This window comes from Hyalella azteca, unplaced genomic scaffold (assembly GCF_000764305.2).
Source record: "Hyalella azteca isolate HAZT.00-mixed unplaced genomic scaffold, Hazt_2.0.2 contig369, whole genome shotgun sequence".
Lineage (NCBI taxonomy): Eukaryota > Metazoa > Arthropoda > Malacostraca > Amphipoda > Hyalellidae > Hyalella > Hyalella azteca.
In genome coordinates, this window is record NW_025930722.1 from 141,382 (window position 1) to 156,658 (window position 15,277).

A 15,277-nucleotide genomic window follows, 5' to 3' on the forward strand; every position below is an offset into this window, starting at 1 on the left:
CAGAAGTTTCTTGATAATGCCTACCCTTTCATCCAGGGGAGTGGTGGTCTTCGGCGGGCGACCCCAGTCCTCGAATAGAAGCGACAAATAACCACAGGCAACTAACCTATTTATCGGAAGATATCAACGGCGTACAACCCAATACGCCGTCAATGTTAACATTACATAACATATAGTGATCTCGGTACTGAAGTGTAGGCCTGATGTGGCCTGTCGCCGATTCTTCTCCTTCTCGTGCCTTGTTCGCAGAAGATCTAAAATCGTGACATTTGACCGGATCTCTTAATGACTGACGATAGTTAGAAGTAGCTACTAGACTTCCACCGGGTTCGATATGGTGCTAGGCATTTCAAATCTGAACATATATTTTTCCATAGCATTATCTAGTCTGATCTTGAACGCGTTCATACTTGGAGCGCCAACGATGTCATCGGAGAGGCTGTTCCCCATGTCGGTGATTTGAAGCGAAAAGAAATTTTGTCGCGTGGAGAAGTTGCAGCGCAGTTTTTTTAATTTATAGCCGTGGCCCCTGGTGTTGGTTCTTGTTTCAAATTCTAGTAATACTTCGGGGACCTTGTATAAACCATGAGTATACTTGTATACTTCAATGAGGTCCCCACGCAGACGTCGATAACCGAGGCTTGGAAACTCCATAATCTTCAATCTTTCTTCATAGGACTTGCCCTTCAAGCCTGGAATTATCTTATTGCACGTCTTTGAACCTTCTCTATTAAATTTCCGTTCTTTTCAAATCTCTGTGACCACACAACGTTTTCAAACTCTAGATTCGGGCGCACGACAGCAACAAACAACTGCTTCATCGCTTCTGCATCTAGGAACTCGTATGAGCGTCTGATTAGTCCAAGAAGTTTGTTGGATGTGTTAGCTTGTTTTTCAAACATGCTTAGAAAATTTCAGCTCCTTATCGACATAAACTCAGATCTGTTTCCACACTAGACTTTTCAACAATCATTACTCTCTCGTTGCAACCATGTCTTCTCATACTGTAATCTTGCTGTTCATCGTTCTTCCCGAGGTGAAGTACTTTATACATGTCAGCATTAAACCGCAGCTGCCACTTATCAGCCCAGTTAACTAAACTGTCAAGATCATCTTGTAATTGCGCTTTATTTGACGCATCCTTCCCTGTATTATAAACGTTTGTGCCGTCGGCATACATGGAGCACACACTGGACACTACTTCTGGCAGATCATTTGTAAAAGCAACGAACAAAATAGGCCCAAGAACGCTTCCTTGTGGCACGCCACTGCGCACTGATGCCCAGTCTGACACGGTTCCGTTAATACTGACACGTTGTCGTCTACTAGAAAATCTCTGATCCATTGGAGTACGTTTCCCTCAATTCCCAAGGACTTCACTTTACGCAACAGCCGCTCATGTGGAACAGTCAAATGCTTTGCGCTGGGATGAGAGGAAACTCAGACCAAATTAGATTGGCTGATTGGAGGGGGGGCGGTTTCGCTTTCCGGCTAGTGAGCGGAGAAGATCCCAGTGCGTAGACTGGTTTGTGCGCCTGCCATATGACGCAAGATGAGTTCGCCATGTGTTCCTAGCATGAGCTTGTATGGAAATACTAATTTCCAGGTTGAGTTCTGGGAGCCGGAGGTCGGTTGGGTTACGCGATCTGATATCATCCCGTTGCTCGATGAGCCACCGGGTGTCAGGGTTGATGGAGGGGGAGAAGTCTTTCCGGAAACCGGCAGGGATATGTCGTCTGGCAGCAGTCGTTAAGACATCTCTCAGGGTCGACTCACCACCACACGAGGTCGGGGGGGGGAGGGGTGAGGGACCATCTCGAGTGCCGCTTCGATGGCTGCTGTGTAGGCGGGCCAGTCAGCTTTTTTAAAGTTTACGTTTTTTAAAGTTTACGTATGAGCAGGCGGTCCGAGGGGTCGGGGAGTCGACGGAGGAAGGAAGATGAATCAAGATGGGCAGGTGGTCCGAGTTGAGGGCGACTTGAGGAGTCCAGGAGGTGTTGAAGAGATGACCACTGATGATGAGATCCGGTGAGGAGGGCGGGCCATGGGAGGGGAGGCGGGTATGGGAGTCCTCATTGAGATAGGCGAGAGAGGAGCCGGCGACGAGGTCGTTGACTACGGCTCCTCGCGCTGCGGCTCTCTGGTCGTCCGTATGGGAGAACCACGAAGGACGATGGGCGTTAAAATCACCAACTATCAGACAGTCGCCGGGTGTGGAGACAATGTCTGAAAGTCCCGGGGAATATCCCGGGGGCAGGAGGAGGCCGGTGGAATGCAAACATTAATGATGCAAAGAGGGGAGCCATTAAGAGGGGTGGAGATTACTAAGGCCTTCATGGTGATGTCGCCGCGTAGGAGGGGAGAGATGTCTCGCCCGGTGTACGGGACATCGTGGCGGATCAAGATGAGACCGTCACCGTGACCTCCGGGGCGGTCCCTGCGCTCCAGCGCGTATCCGGGGAAGGAGGGGGAGCGGTATGCAGCAGATAGCTTCGTCTCCTGGAGCCATCAACCGCCACGTCGTTCTTGGAGAGGTAGGCAGCCAGTTCAACTGAGCTGGATTGAACCCCATTGCAGTTAAACTGGAGGACGCAGAGGTAGGAGGGGGCCAGAAAGGGAGGAGGCCGGGGGCGAGGGTCTGCACGTTGGGCAGATTCAGCCTGCTGAATAGAGATAGATGGAGCGCAGGCCGGAGCATCGCTTGTGGGTCCAGGTATTGCACCTGGAGTACTTGAACGAATATCCTCGCCGCGTAACTGAGAGGGAGCAGATTGAGCAGGGGTGCGGGCCAGGGTTGGGATGGAAACCCTGGGTCAGGAGAAGGAGGACGAATAGGAAGAAAAGATGGGAGGGGAGGAGGGCGTGAGGTGCCCCAAGAAAGATAGGCGGCCAAAGATGTGGGTAGGAGGAAGGGGAGGCCGAGGTTCCCCTTCCCTTAGGGGAAAAAATGATTAAAGGAGCCTCCGTCCGATAGCGATCCGGGCGGGGGGACCTATGCGTTTGGCCTTGCCCACGAGTATGCCGAGCATCCGGCCGACGCGTAGGCCAGGGTACCCCCACGACACAGAAGCGACAGAGATCGGGGGGTATAACGTATAAGTTGCTGATCCCCGGTAGTTGATACATTAAAGATTTGTCTCGCTACTTTCGAGTGTAGCCATTTTTCCGCAATGGATTGTAAAGACTCTTTGATTCTCAATTTACTGTCCCGCAAATAACTATAAAGCCCCAACATTTTCTGAAAAGTCAATCATTTTATTTATCAAAGTCTTCCATGCTCAATTCAATTATAGGCAGTATAACTAACGATGAGACCAATCACTTTCATGCAATCACCATTATCCCCATGGTAAACTTGAATTCGTTGCCAAGAGACGTCATGCTTAAGTCGGCATTAATTGCCGCCCACAAACAATTTAAACCCGAATTGTTTGAAAAAGCTGATCTCTTCCAAATTTTTTCTGGACGTCCCTCGACTTACTTGCGGGAACTCCGCACTATCGCGTCAAGTAAGAGTAGGGGATGAATTAGTCTGACAAAAGTTCTTTACAATAGTTATGTAGTACCCAATATCTGCTGCCCTGGAGCCCAGTCCGATTTTGACATTCAACTCGGTAGCATCGCTAACAATCTCGCGTCGATTGCCCAAGTAAGATGTTCTGCCATTTCCGATAGTGCAGATAGGCGCAGTCCAAACACAGCACGTACAATCGTACATATTCGGCTACTTTCCTGTCGCTGGAGTCGAAGGACGTGCCTCTCCCAGTGCGTGCTTATAGAGCCGGCCAGCGCACTCGTGTCTGCCGCGCTCACATTGCCGTGCCTATAGTGGCAGGGTCTATGTTCATTCAAATCACGGTCCCAGTGAAATAATTTATTGCATAAGACGTTACATTTACATAAAAAATTTTCTTCACACACGGCTGTAGCACAACAAAATGGACATCAAATTCATAACGACTTTTCTCGTGGTCATAACGACTTTTCACGTGGTCAGCTGCTACCGCGATTTACACTCGACCGGAATCAATAGAACCGATTAAAACCATAGATTCCGTGACTAGACAACGCAGTCTGGCAGCCGAAAACGCTCTTGCCTTAATTCGAGGCTCAATATAATTTAAGTGAAATCTTTTGTATTTCTTAGTCCAAGTAAGTTTGTCTTACCGATTGATTTTGCATAGTCTATTTAACAGAGGTAGTTGTTAACTGTTAATAATTTGACAGTCGGGAACCTGACGTGGTTCGGAATTGACCTTAACTTACGGGAACATCCCGTAACATGTATATGCAATTTAGGGGAGCATGTAGGCAAAAAATTTGGATTTCGGCTTTTCCGGTTTTTAATCTACTCTTAAAGCTGACATTCTGCTCTATCCAACGGTACCAATACCATCTTCTGTACGTCCATTTTTAGATTCACGACACTTCATGAAGGGGGAGCGGGTGGGGGAGTTCTTTAAGTAATTAGATAGGAACTAATTAGCTGCTGAGCTCTTTAAATATAGTATCTATTTGAGTTGTGCTGCAGTTACGTGTTTAGTCTCATCTCAAAGCTGACATTCTGAGCTATCCAACGGTATCATTACCGTCTCTGTACGTGAATTTTGACGTACACCACACTTCATGAAAGGGGGGCAGGGGGGGAGTTCCTTCAGTAATTACATTGAGGGAAATTCGCTGCCTCGCACTACAAATACAGTGTTTTTAGAAAGTGTAAGCCAGTGTGCCTCCGGGCGTCGTACGGGGATGTGCGCTCCCACCATCCTTGATTGGAATCAAGCTCCAGAAACGTTTACTTTGGTATCTATGCTACATTGACTGCCTATTGCGGTGCACCCGGGACTTTGTCGCGTCCTCCTGAACATTCACACTTAATGTCACGACAAACTTTATAACTCCTAGAGTTTTGAAGCTACAGCAATGAGACATATACCATTCGATTCGCAATTAAAACATCTAGCGATTCTCGAATCATTTTTTTCGATTTCATTTTAGTAGTGTTTCGAGAATCGCTAGATATGGTTTTTACGCATCGAATGATACGTGTCTCGATGTTGTAGCATATAATTTGCAACAGTCATAAATTTTTTTAGAGTACCCCCCTTTTTGCCGTTTTCTATGAATTTCACGTTTTCTTTCACTTTTTTCCAAAAATTTACACGAACAAAATAGTGATCATTTTTGATTTCACATATGTGTACCAAGTTTGGAGATGATTCTATCATATATATAGAAAATAGATTTTTGCCTACATGCTCCCCTTTTTATTAATTAAGGTTGGTTCGCCTTGCCTGTCTCCGGTAACTATTCGTACCTGTCGTCGAGATGCTGAACCTGGGTTAAACCTACTGTACAGCCATTTGCGAGGGAGGCGAAGCCGTAGGCTGCAAATTTAACTTCTAAATATAATCCCTTGAGCCTATATGCCGCCTCAGCATCCCATAACATTACTCAGCCACGGATTTATAGAAGCCGCAGAATACACAGGTACACCGTCCTCCCGACCAGTGACACACCGCTCAAAAAAAAAAAATAAATAAATAACGTCGTAGGTCGTCATCCATTACTACTCGGCATGCTCGTTCATAAGCAGACAGTTCCTTGACGAACTGTCGCGATCAGGTAGGTACCGGAGTTTCATAACCTACCTGACTTTTAGTGAAGAAGGTTACATAGGAATTACCTTCTCAGATGCACCTCACAATTCAATGCTTAATAACTTTTTATGTTTGATTTTATCGAGGACAAGTCTTAAATCAAAGTTATTCGTCTTAAAGAGCTCTTTCAAATGGTATATAAACATCTGCCGAAAGTTGATGGGAAAGGACCTACCTAAACCCACCTGATAGCTTTCCCTTTACCGAATAGGGAAATTCCCTTCTGGGTTTTGGACCTCCCAAGGCAGGTTTTGAACCTCGGGTTACCTCCAGAAGGGAAATTCATCGGACCTTTACCTGAGAGCTTTTGAAACTTTAAGGAACCTGTCCTTGAAAGGTAATGAACCTCTGTTCCCTTCTGAACGAACCTCGCGGTCCGGGTGCATCTGAGAAGGTAAAATATTGGATTCTAGATTCAAGTTTTGTAAAACACTAGTAGGCATAGTTTAATCACGCTCAAACTTCAGTATGTTGGTAAACTTGACATGGCGATCATTTTAAGAGCAGAATTGGAGTTAGGTTAGTTTTTTGTATTTTCACTATTTTTCAATTCTGAGTAAAAGTAAGCGCTCAGGTTCGCCAAAGCTTGCTCAGGCTCCCTGTCTGGAAGTCTACGGACGTGTCACAGCGCATTTCAGTGACCATCCATGCTCGGAAGTCTACGTTCTGTCACAGCGCATGTCAGAGACTACCAGTGCCCGGAATCCTCGCAGGTTAGGTCCAGGTCAGGTCTAGTTCATCTACTTTTCACTTAAGATCCGAAAATAGCGTGGACACATCATGGGGAACATGAAATTCGTAATGATATTCGATTCTGTACGTGTCAATGTGAAGCCCGATATAGGGTGATAATGGGCATGAATCCCCCTTGAAATGGTTTAATTTGAAGCATTTTGATGTATTTTAATGTTAAACTGAAATTGGGTTGATATTCAGCAAAAATATTTTGAGGGTTTCAAACTTGGTCCAAAAAATGAGGTAAAGTTATATATGAGTTTACTAGACCCTCAGCTTTGGTAGAAAAGTGTGCTGAAACTGTAATTATTGTTGCACTCTAACGGGATAGGTATCAAAATGACCGGAATAACGGGGGCAATAACATATTAACGTTTGAAATAAATCGGCTTAAAAGCACAGGAGTTATTAACCAAGATTCATGTCTTCCCTTCAAATGCACTTCGTGGTTTTCGTTACCTTCTCGGTACCCTACGAGGTGCAAAACCTTTCATGAAAGGTCCAAAAGCTGTCATGGTCAGGTTTTGCACTTGGACTTATTGCTTAGTAATATTCAAAGGTAGAATATCACTTTTTTTAAGTAATATGCGTCTAAGCTTGTTATTTGAGAATCTGGGAACGGGGTTGCTCTTGAGCAAATAGTTAAAATTTTAATACATGTTTTTCATAATTTTACCTCGAATGAAGCATTCCAGCACGTAATTCTATTTATTAGGATTTAAAACAGTGTTGGTAAAATTTTGGTGCATAAATCTTCGATAGTTGCAAAGATATTCATAAAAACTACATAAATTTGAATAACTTTTTCGTTTTTGCATGTAGCTAAATCCCGTTCCCAATTAACGAAATGGGAGCTTGAGACGCATCTAACGAGACCAAAATCATGCTTCAGCCTTCAAAACTGACTTGTTCATTCATAAAGTTTCATTGAAAAACTGACCTTTCTTGAAAGGTTTTGCACCTTTCTTGCCAGGTTTTGCACTTCGTGGGGACCGAGAAGGGAAGGAATACCACGAGGTTCATTTGAGAAGGTAACTCATAAGGGAATCATAAAACACTAGTAGGCATAGTTTAATCGAGCTCAAACTTTAGTATGTTGGTAAACTTGACATGGCGATCATTTTAAGAACAGAATTAGAGTTACGTTAGTTTTTTGCATTTTCACTATTATTCAATTCTGACGCTGCCAGACCGTCTAAAAATGTTGTAGTATTATATGTACACTTGCTCAAAGCTTCCTTAGGTGTATTCACAGAGTTGTGACCATTTTTCTTTCGTATTGGTCCAAAAAATGAAGTAAACTCATATATGAGTTTACTAGACACTTAGCTTCGGTAGAAAAGTGTGCTCAAAATGTAATTATTGTTGCACTCTAACGGGATAGGTATCAAAATGACCGGAATAACGGGGGCAATAACATATTAACGTTTGAAATCAATTGCATTGAAAGCACAGGAGTTATTAATCAAGGTGCATGTCTTCCCTTGGAATGCACTTCGTGGTCTTAGTTACCTTCTCGGTACCCTACGAGGTGCAAAACCTATCAAGACAGGTCCAAAAGCTGTCATGGTCAGGTTTTGCACTTGGACTTATGGCTAAGTAATGTTCACAGGTAGAATATCACTTTCTATAAGTGAGATGCGTCTAAGGTTGCTATTTGAGAATCTGTGAACGGGGTTGCACTTGAGCAAATAGTTATGATCTAAACTCAAGTTTTTCATAATTTTATCTCGAATGAAGCATTCCAGCACGTAATTCTATTTATTAAGATATAAAACCATGTTGGTAGAATTTTGTTGCATAAATCTCCGATAGTTGCAAAGTTATTGATAAAAATCACATTTATTTGAATAACTTTTTCGTTTGTGGATCTAGCCAAATCCCGTTTCCAATTAACGAAATGGGAGCTTGAGGCGCATCTAACGAGACCAAACTCATGCTTCTGCGTCCATAACTCACTCAGTTATTCATCAAGATTCATTAAAAATTGCACCTTTCATGAAAGGTTTTGCACCTTTCTTGCTAGGTTTTGCACCTTTCTTGCCAGGTTTTGCACCTCGTGGGGTCCGAGAAGGGAAGGAATACCACGAGGTTCATTTGAGAAGGTAACTCATAAGGGAATCACCGCACCTGACCTGTCTTGACAGCTTTTGCACCTCGCGTGGTAACGAGAATGGAACAAGACTCTTAGCGAGATAACCAAACGGCAGAGCCATTAAACGGTTTTTTTGGCGGGCGGAACTAGTCCAGCCTTGGCAAGTCGTATGTGTGTGCCAGTCAAACGTGTTGAGGTGGTGTTGAGTGTAGTCCATACACAAAATAGGCATATGCCATCATGCCAAGCAGAGAGACGATGTCATGTTCTTATGAAAGTCACGACCACTGCATATGTCAGGATGCAATTACCCAGAGCCAGCCAAGCTCTGAGGTTGCAGCCAGACAAGGGGTGCGGAGAAATTCTAACACAAAGTCTCTCGCCTGGGCTTTTTGCCAGGGAGTCAACTCCTGCGAGATAAAACGACACTCGCAGGAGATCATCCCATCACCAACCTGTTGGGAGGGAATTAATGACAAGATAGAAATGAGGGTTCAAAAACTTTATTGAAAATTCTCTCACAAACATTTAACCTACATTATCAACACAGCAATTGAAATAAACAAGCAAATTCCATTCAAATTGGGCAATTCGTGGCATAAAAGGCAAGAGTAATTAGTAAATAATATTCATCTCTTAAAAGTAGATTACGGTAACAATCACAGGCAAATCGAATAGAACATTTCCTTTCTTAAAAGTACAACATTAGCGTGTGACCCGGAGGGACCCTGAGTTCTTCAATTTCATTAGTACTTCCTTAGGATTAGTCCTCATCCAAATTCTGTTCATCTTGCGGCAAGTCCAATTCTGATTGCTCGCAATGAGCTGTGATCATTGATTGTTCCAAGCCTTCTTCCTTTTCTTCGGAATCGTCAGAAGAGGAGGCTTCTTGTGCTTGATCGTTCCTGGAGGCACGCGCTTGAGCAATCTTTGCTTTCTTTGCGGCCTTCGTTGCTTCTATATCTTAGACAATGACCATTTCCAAATCATCAACTGCCTTTGCGTTCGAGCCTGGTGTATTAGCGGCACCAACTATATCATTTCGCTCAAAGGGAGCCCTGAAAGAATTTTGCCGTCCATAGACTTTATGCCATATATGCTGCGTGACCCGTTCATTTCGGCCAGCTACGGAACCAAAGGTATAAAACCTGTTACTTGTGTCATATGAGTGGGCCATCACAAGTGTTCCGAGTGAAGTCTTGGCCTCCGAGTCTTCGTCAAGACTTTCAGCAGTGCTGGCAGTGTTGGGCGTTTTTTCCCTCTCACGCAACGATCGACGTGGCTTTGCTGCCACTTGCTCAACCACCTCTTCTTCCTCCTCGGCAGCCGACATGCCACTGCCTGCCTCACTTTCGGGGATAATCGTTCCATCTGAAAAGATCAAGGCACCACACTTGAGTCCCAAAGCATCAAACAAACCATGTAAGCATGTATAGGAAAGTCAATTTAGTTCAATAGATTCATTGTGATTGAGTACCCACCAGCCGAAGAAGTTGCGTCAGCTTCGCCACTTCCTTCATCAGCATCGGGCTCCTGTGTGTGCGCCAGTTTATCATCTTGTAATTCCGGGTCGTCACAGCTATCACTGTCATCATCACATCTATATCTTTTACTGCTCATCTTTGCTTTATTTCTGCAAACTCTGAAACGAGAAGATAGGGGATTCTCGTGAAGCATAAGCATAATCTCACATTAACATATGCCTTAATCAATAAAATATATTCAAACTCCACCACCTATGCAGAACACTAACTGCAAAGGTGGTTGAGAGTTGATGCCGTGCACATTCGCCATACGGATATGAATATCAGTATGTTTATCCCTCCAGCTGCTTAGAAGCTGTGCAATCGGTCTTTGGAGGGGTATTCCATGCTCAGCAGCAACTTTGCTGTTGATTTTGCGGAATTTGATTTTGCGGTGCATTCCATGTCCCAGAAGGAACCTTTCCCCGAAAGGTTCCATTTGGACGCTTTTTATGTCCATTCGTGATGGGAATTGACCCAGGTAGGTTTTGAAACCTTTCTGGTAATTGTGCCCAGAAGGGAATTTTTTGACACCTTTCCATTCAAGAAAAATCCAATTGATTACAGCTTATTGGCTTAAGTCACACCATCAATCAACATCATTTAACATTGTGCATTGCTTGTATGAAATGCAGACAGCCAGGGCCATTTTGAAAATCATAGGGAGAAAATTTTTTCCACTTTTTTTATATGCCAAAATAAAGGCCTCGCAAAGCTGCGTCTGCCATTATTTTTGCAACTTAATTGCGATATAAATGGCTCCAGTACGCACGAAAGGATCATTTTTTTACCTTCTGGCCATGAAATTCGAGGGCTTTGAACTTTGCATTCAATTTCCTGAGTCACCGTATGTGATAGGAAAATTTTTTTTTTCACAAAAAAGGTCGTTTGTTTTCGCTTTCAACCATACTAAGGTCTTTTTCAGAAGGTAATATTTTGTCCCCGAGGTGCATCCGCGAAGTGCAGAGATTCCCTTGAATCCGTTGGCTTTAGTTCCGCGACGGCTTGAAGCCCAAGGCACTGCGAGCCTCCAGCCACTGCTCCAGCATAAGCAAATTAATTAACCAGCATTTGAATACTAAAAATAATACAAATACTTAGGAGGGCAATTTTTATAAAAGTTTATTGGTATTTTTTACTATTTAGTTCCAAATAGACGACGATAGCTCATATGTGTGGCAGCTCTTCCGCAACACCAACCTCGGCCTGAGGGAATACTTAAGTTAGAGATAAAATATGCATTCGTTATGCACGGAGAGGCAGTGGCACCTCCACCTCGGGCAACAATGCTCACGAGCTTCTTAATCCCAGCACTTTTCAACGTGCGCAGGGCTCAAAAATATTTATATTTAAGAGGAAGATTTACCATTTATTGCAGGCTATAGTTGCATCCGACCCATAATAACTGAACACTTCAGTCAAACGAGAGTTCCGGAAGGCAATTGTAGCACAGACTAAACTATTCTCACCGCTATCGTCACACATTATTGTGCAGTTCAGTTCCGTATCATGACTACGCGGACAGAACAGAAGGCTGCGAGTTTGTCTATGTATTTAGTGCTAACCCATTCAGCAATTTCATATACAAGTAAGCGAGTTAACTTTGAAGAGTTATGGCCTACTAGAAGTCATCCCCGAATACATTGAAGGTAGGAAGATTTTTAGTATGGTAATGATGGGAAAGGGAAAGATGGAATAGCGGATGATTAATTATGAAAGGTATATCCTATAAGAGTTATTCACAGCATTCTGATTATATTTTTACAGTATGGAACAGTCGACATATTGTCACAGTCGTCATCGGTTGAAAAATTTGCTGCCTGGAAAATGAGATCCCTGTAATGTTTCTGAATATGAGTCAATTTTATTACAGAGTGTAAAAAAGGTACAAAGCGTTTATCTTGAATAATAATTATCCGACTCTGCTGTTCTCTGATGTTTTTAAATGGTGTATGTATACAATTTAACTCTCATCAAGAAAACTCAGTTGCGACCTCTACATTATAACAGTGGTGATTCTCACAGGTATTCTCACCCGATTCTCGACCGTATCGGGTGAGTCGAACTTCAAATGAAAACAAAATTACCATGAATGATAATTCAATACATAAGGCTAGGTATGAACCCAAACTCTTACATTAAATGTGAAGAAAACACGGTTGAGCAAGGCCCGGCCGTGCAGGTTGCCGGCGCTTGGTCGAGATGACATCACATCCTCGTAAGGTGGCGGCCACACCAGACTAAGCCAACTCTGGTCGTCATATACAAAATATTAGCGGAGGAGCGTGCAAACAGTCGCACTGCATCGGAAGGCTCGAAGACTTGAAGTCGACTATTGCTTATCACTGATGACGCGCCCGCTCTTTGGGCATCATTTCGATGAAGGCTCCATGTGGATTGTTAAGCGCGCTCCAGCAATGGCATAGGAATCGATTTTGGCATTGCAATCGTCAATATTAATCATGTAATGCGGGGCGCCTCTCCCAGGTGCAGCAAATTATACCATCATTGGGTCCTAAAATTAAACAGAATCTTTGGGAATTTCATTTGCACACAGTAAATTTTGATTCTCTATTGTCTATTGATATTCTTCCCAAAACAGGTTTTGAAATCATGTCACCATTCTTCAAGCCTATATACCTCTATTTTCCGAAGTACCACGAAGCAACAATTACATTGTTGCTTTACTCGGCGGTACACAAATCTTTCCGAAATTCTACAACGGCAGGACAAGTTGAGGGGGCGTTGTGTTGGCAAAAGCGACACACAGTCAGCTTTGGATAGGTCTTCCCGATGGACCCGTTTCAGGTCTCCAGGAAACACGTCAAGAACATTACAATAGAAGCTACACATTCGTAGCTTCGAATTTAACTGAAATTTTCAGTAACAATGTACGTGTAATCGCAATTTCATATATATGACTTCTGTTACCTTGTTGTTCCGACCTTTAGTTGCTTTTTTTAGCACCGCGGTTGACTTGATAGTTCACACCCTGCATTCTGTTCATGCCCGCCTTAGAAGCGAATTATTTCGGTATTAGTTTCGCGCTCCTACTCATTTGTTCATATATCATAGTCTGAAGTAGTCAAGCTAACATTTTGAATCAAAATATGTGGATTATTAAATTCCCTGTCAATATGTTGCTTCGAATTGTTCAAATTATTAGACAATAAAAATTTAAAAGGAAAGAAAATTCCACAAAAATTCATACCATTATAGAAAAAGTTTTGAGGTAGGCTGTGTCTACCAGAATAAAGAGTCAGTAGTTGAAGCATTTGACATCCTGCTCCTTGTTAATTCTACAGTGATGGAAACTTAGGATACATGAGTCGGCCAATGAATTTATGCTAATGAAGAGGTCGTCTTTAGTTTGGATGTCCAATTAAATACTAGGTTGTGCTCAAAGATTGTTATTAGGTTATATAGTAATAATGTTTTTTATAACACGTGATAAACCTGCCAATTTTGGTGCAACTCTCAGATTACCTATTATTACATGACTAAATATATGAAATTATTATACATTACCTGGAAGAAGGGCTTGCGAAGAATAAATACTTTAAAGACATCGGTCCAAATGCTCGTGGTGTGAGAAGAACGTTGTAATATGTGTTTTTCTATGTTTTAATACAAACAAATATGTCAAACAAATATTTGAACATCGAATGCTTCTTCATGACCGAGCGACTGAAGTGTCCGCGGCTGTCGGACAAATTCGCCTCATCAAGCGGCGGTTGCCGAGGGCAGCAGCGATGCCCTTAAGCTTTGCCTGATAAATCAATTCAAGCTTGTTTATCCGTATTCGTGAGCGCCCGAAGCGCGTCTATAGGCTTTGAAGACAAACAGTCATAACATTTCGTGCAATTAAACACATTCCAGCCATGAGGGCTCAAAAATGAACAACAAGGATACAATTTTCTAGTCAACGATACAATTGACGACATTGTTTCAAATGCATAACTACTGAAAACTCTGGTCTGCAGAAGTGCCTAGGCAGGCAATTGTATCCCAAACTGAACTATTTTCACTCCCAAATGTAATAAACATAATTGTACAACACAGTTCAATATCATGAGTAAGCGAAAAAAAACACAGACTGCAGGTGAGCTTGTCCATGTATTTCGCGCCAACACACTGCAATTGCAATGAAAAAAGTAAGCGAGTTATCGTTAAAGATATATCGCCTTCTTGATGTCTCCTTCGACTCCACGATATGGAGTAAATTTCTAGTCTGAAATTGCCTCGTACTAATTATACTATAGCTCTTTGAAAAGATCCACGTGATATTTATGTATTCGTGGAAGAAGTAATATCTAGAAAGGAGAAGTTGTGTGCTTACGGGCGGCATTTTCTAATAAGTATTTAATATTAAATGGCATGGCAGGAAGATGTGCGACTAAAACTTGCATTCCGGGCAGAAGTTTGGCACGGGCTAAAAATGTGGTTACGTTAATGAGGTCGATGGCGAATATCGACTTGAGAATATTGCGTTACCATGAGTTATGGCGCTGGAGCAAGTGGTAAGAAGCAATTTTTAGATCGGAATACTACAATCTTGTGATAAAGGATTCAATATACGAGCGAGGTTCGCGGAAATAATGATTAACTGGCAACTGTTTAATATAACGACGAAGATTTCGAACCAACAAGTCATGTGAGGTTTGTGACGTGTTTCCTGGAGACCTAAAAACTGGTCTATCGAGAAGACCTATCCAAAACTGACTTATAATGTAATTGATACTTCATGGTACTAACTACAATGTAGGTATCAAAAGGCTGGATGAATAATGACATGATTCCGAAAACCGGTCCTCGAAATATCATAATTAGAAGATGCAAATAAGTTTCGTGTACCAAAAAATTTCTGAAGTTCTCTGTTCTTATTCGTTACCAAAGTATTTTACAACTCGCGGCAGTAGGAGAAGGCGCCCTGCATGCCATGATTTTGTTGCCTATTGCAGGACCGAAGCCTGAGCCCTTGTTGAGGCTCATGTATCACGTGTGTGAGACGTGCCAAATATTTACATGCATTGCTTATTACTGACTCATATTGCCCTTCAACGTTGAACCTAAACCCAACTAGAGCGTTTCTTGCGAAGAGTGAAGAACCAGACACGAATATTAAAGCTTAGTAAAACTTGTCTTTCTTATTTATAAACCTTTAACTAACATATTATGTAGGGAAGTAAAATTCTTAAACCATGTAAAGGGAAATAATTTGATAGAGAAATTTAATAGAGAATGTTCAAAGACGCGCAACAAGG

The 15,277-nt window shown here is 42.7% G+C and overlaps 1 protein-coding gene across 1 annotated transcript; it reads right to left on the reverse strand.

The window, feature by feature from the left end:
* Positions 1 to 9,072: 9,072 nt before the first annotated feature.
* LOC125177581 lies at positions 9,073 to 10,132 on the reverse strand. Its single transcript, XM_047879528.1, has 2 exons — positions 9,972 to 10,132; positions 9,073 to 9,861 (listed from the first exon to the last, which is right to left on the reverse strand). Exons 1-2 carry the CDS (start codon positions 10,108 to 10,110, stop codon positions 9,455 to 9,457), a joined length of 546 nt encoding a protein of 181 aa, XP_047735484.1. The 5' UTR covers positions 10,111 to 10,132; the 3' UTR covers positions 9,073 to 9,454.
* Between the last annotated feature and the right edge of the window lie 5,145 nt (positions 10,133 to 15,277).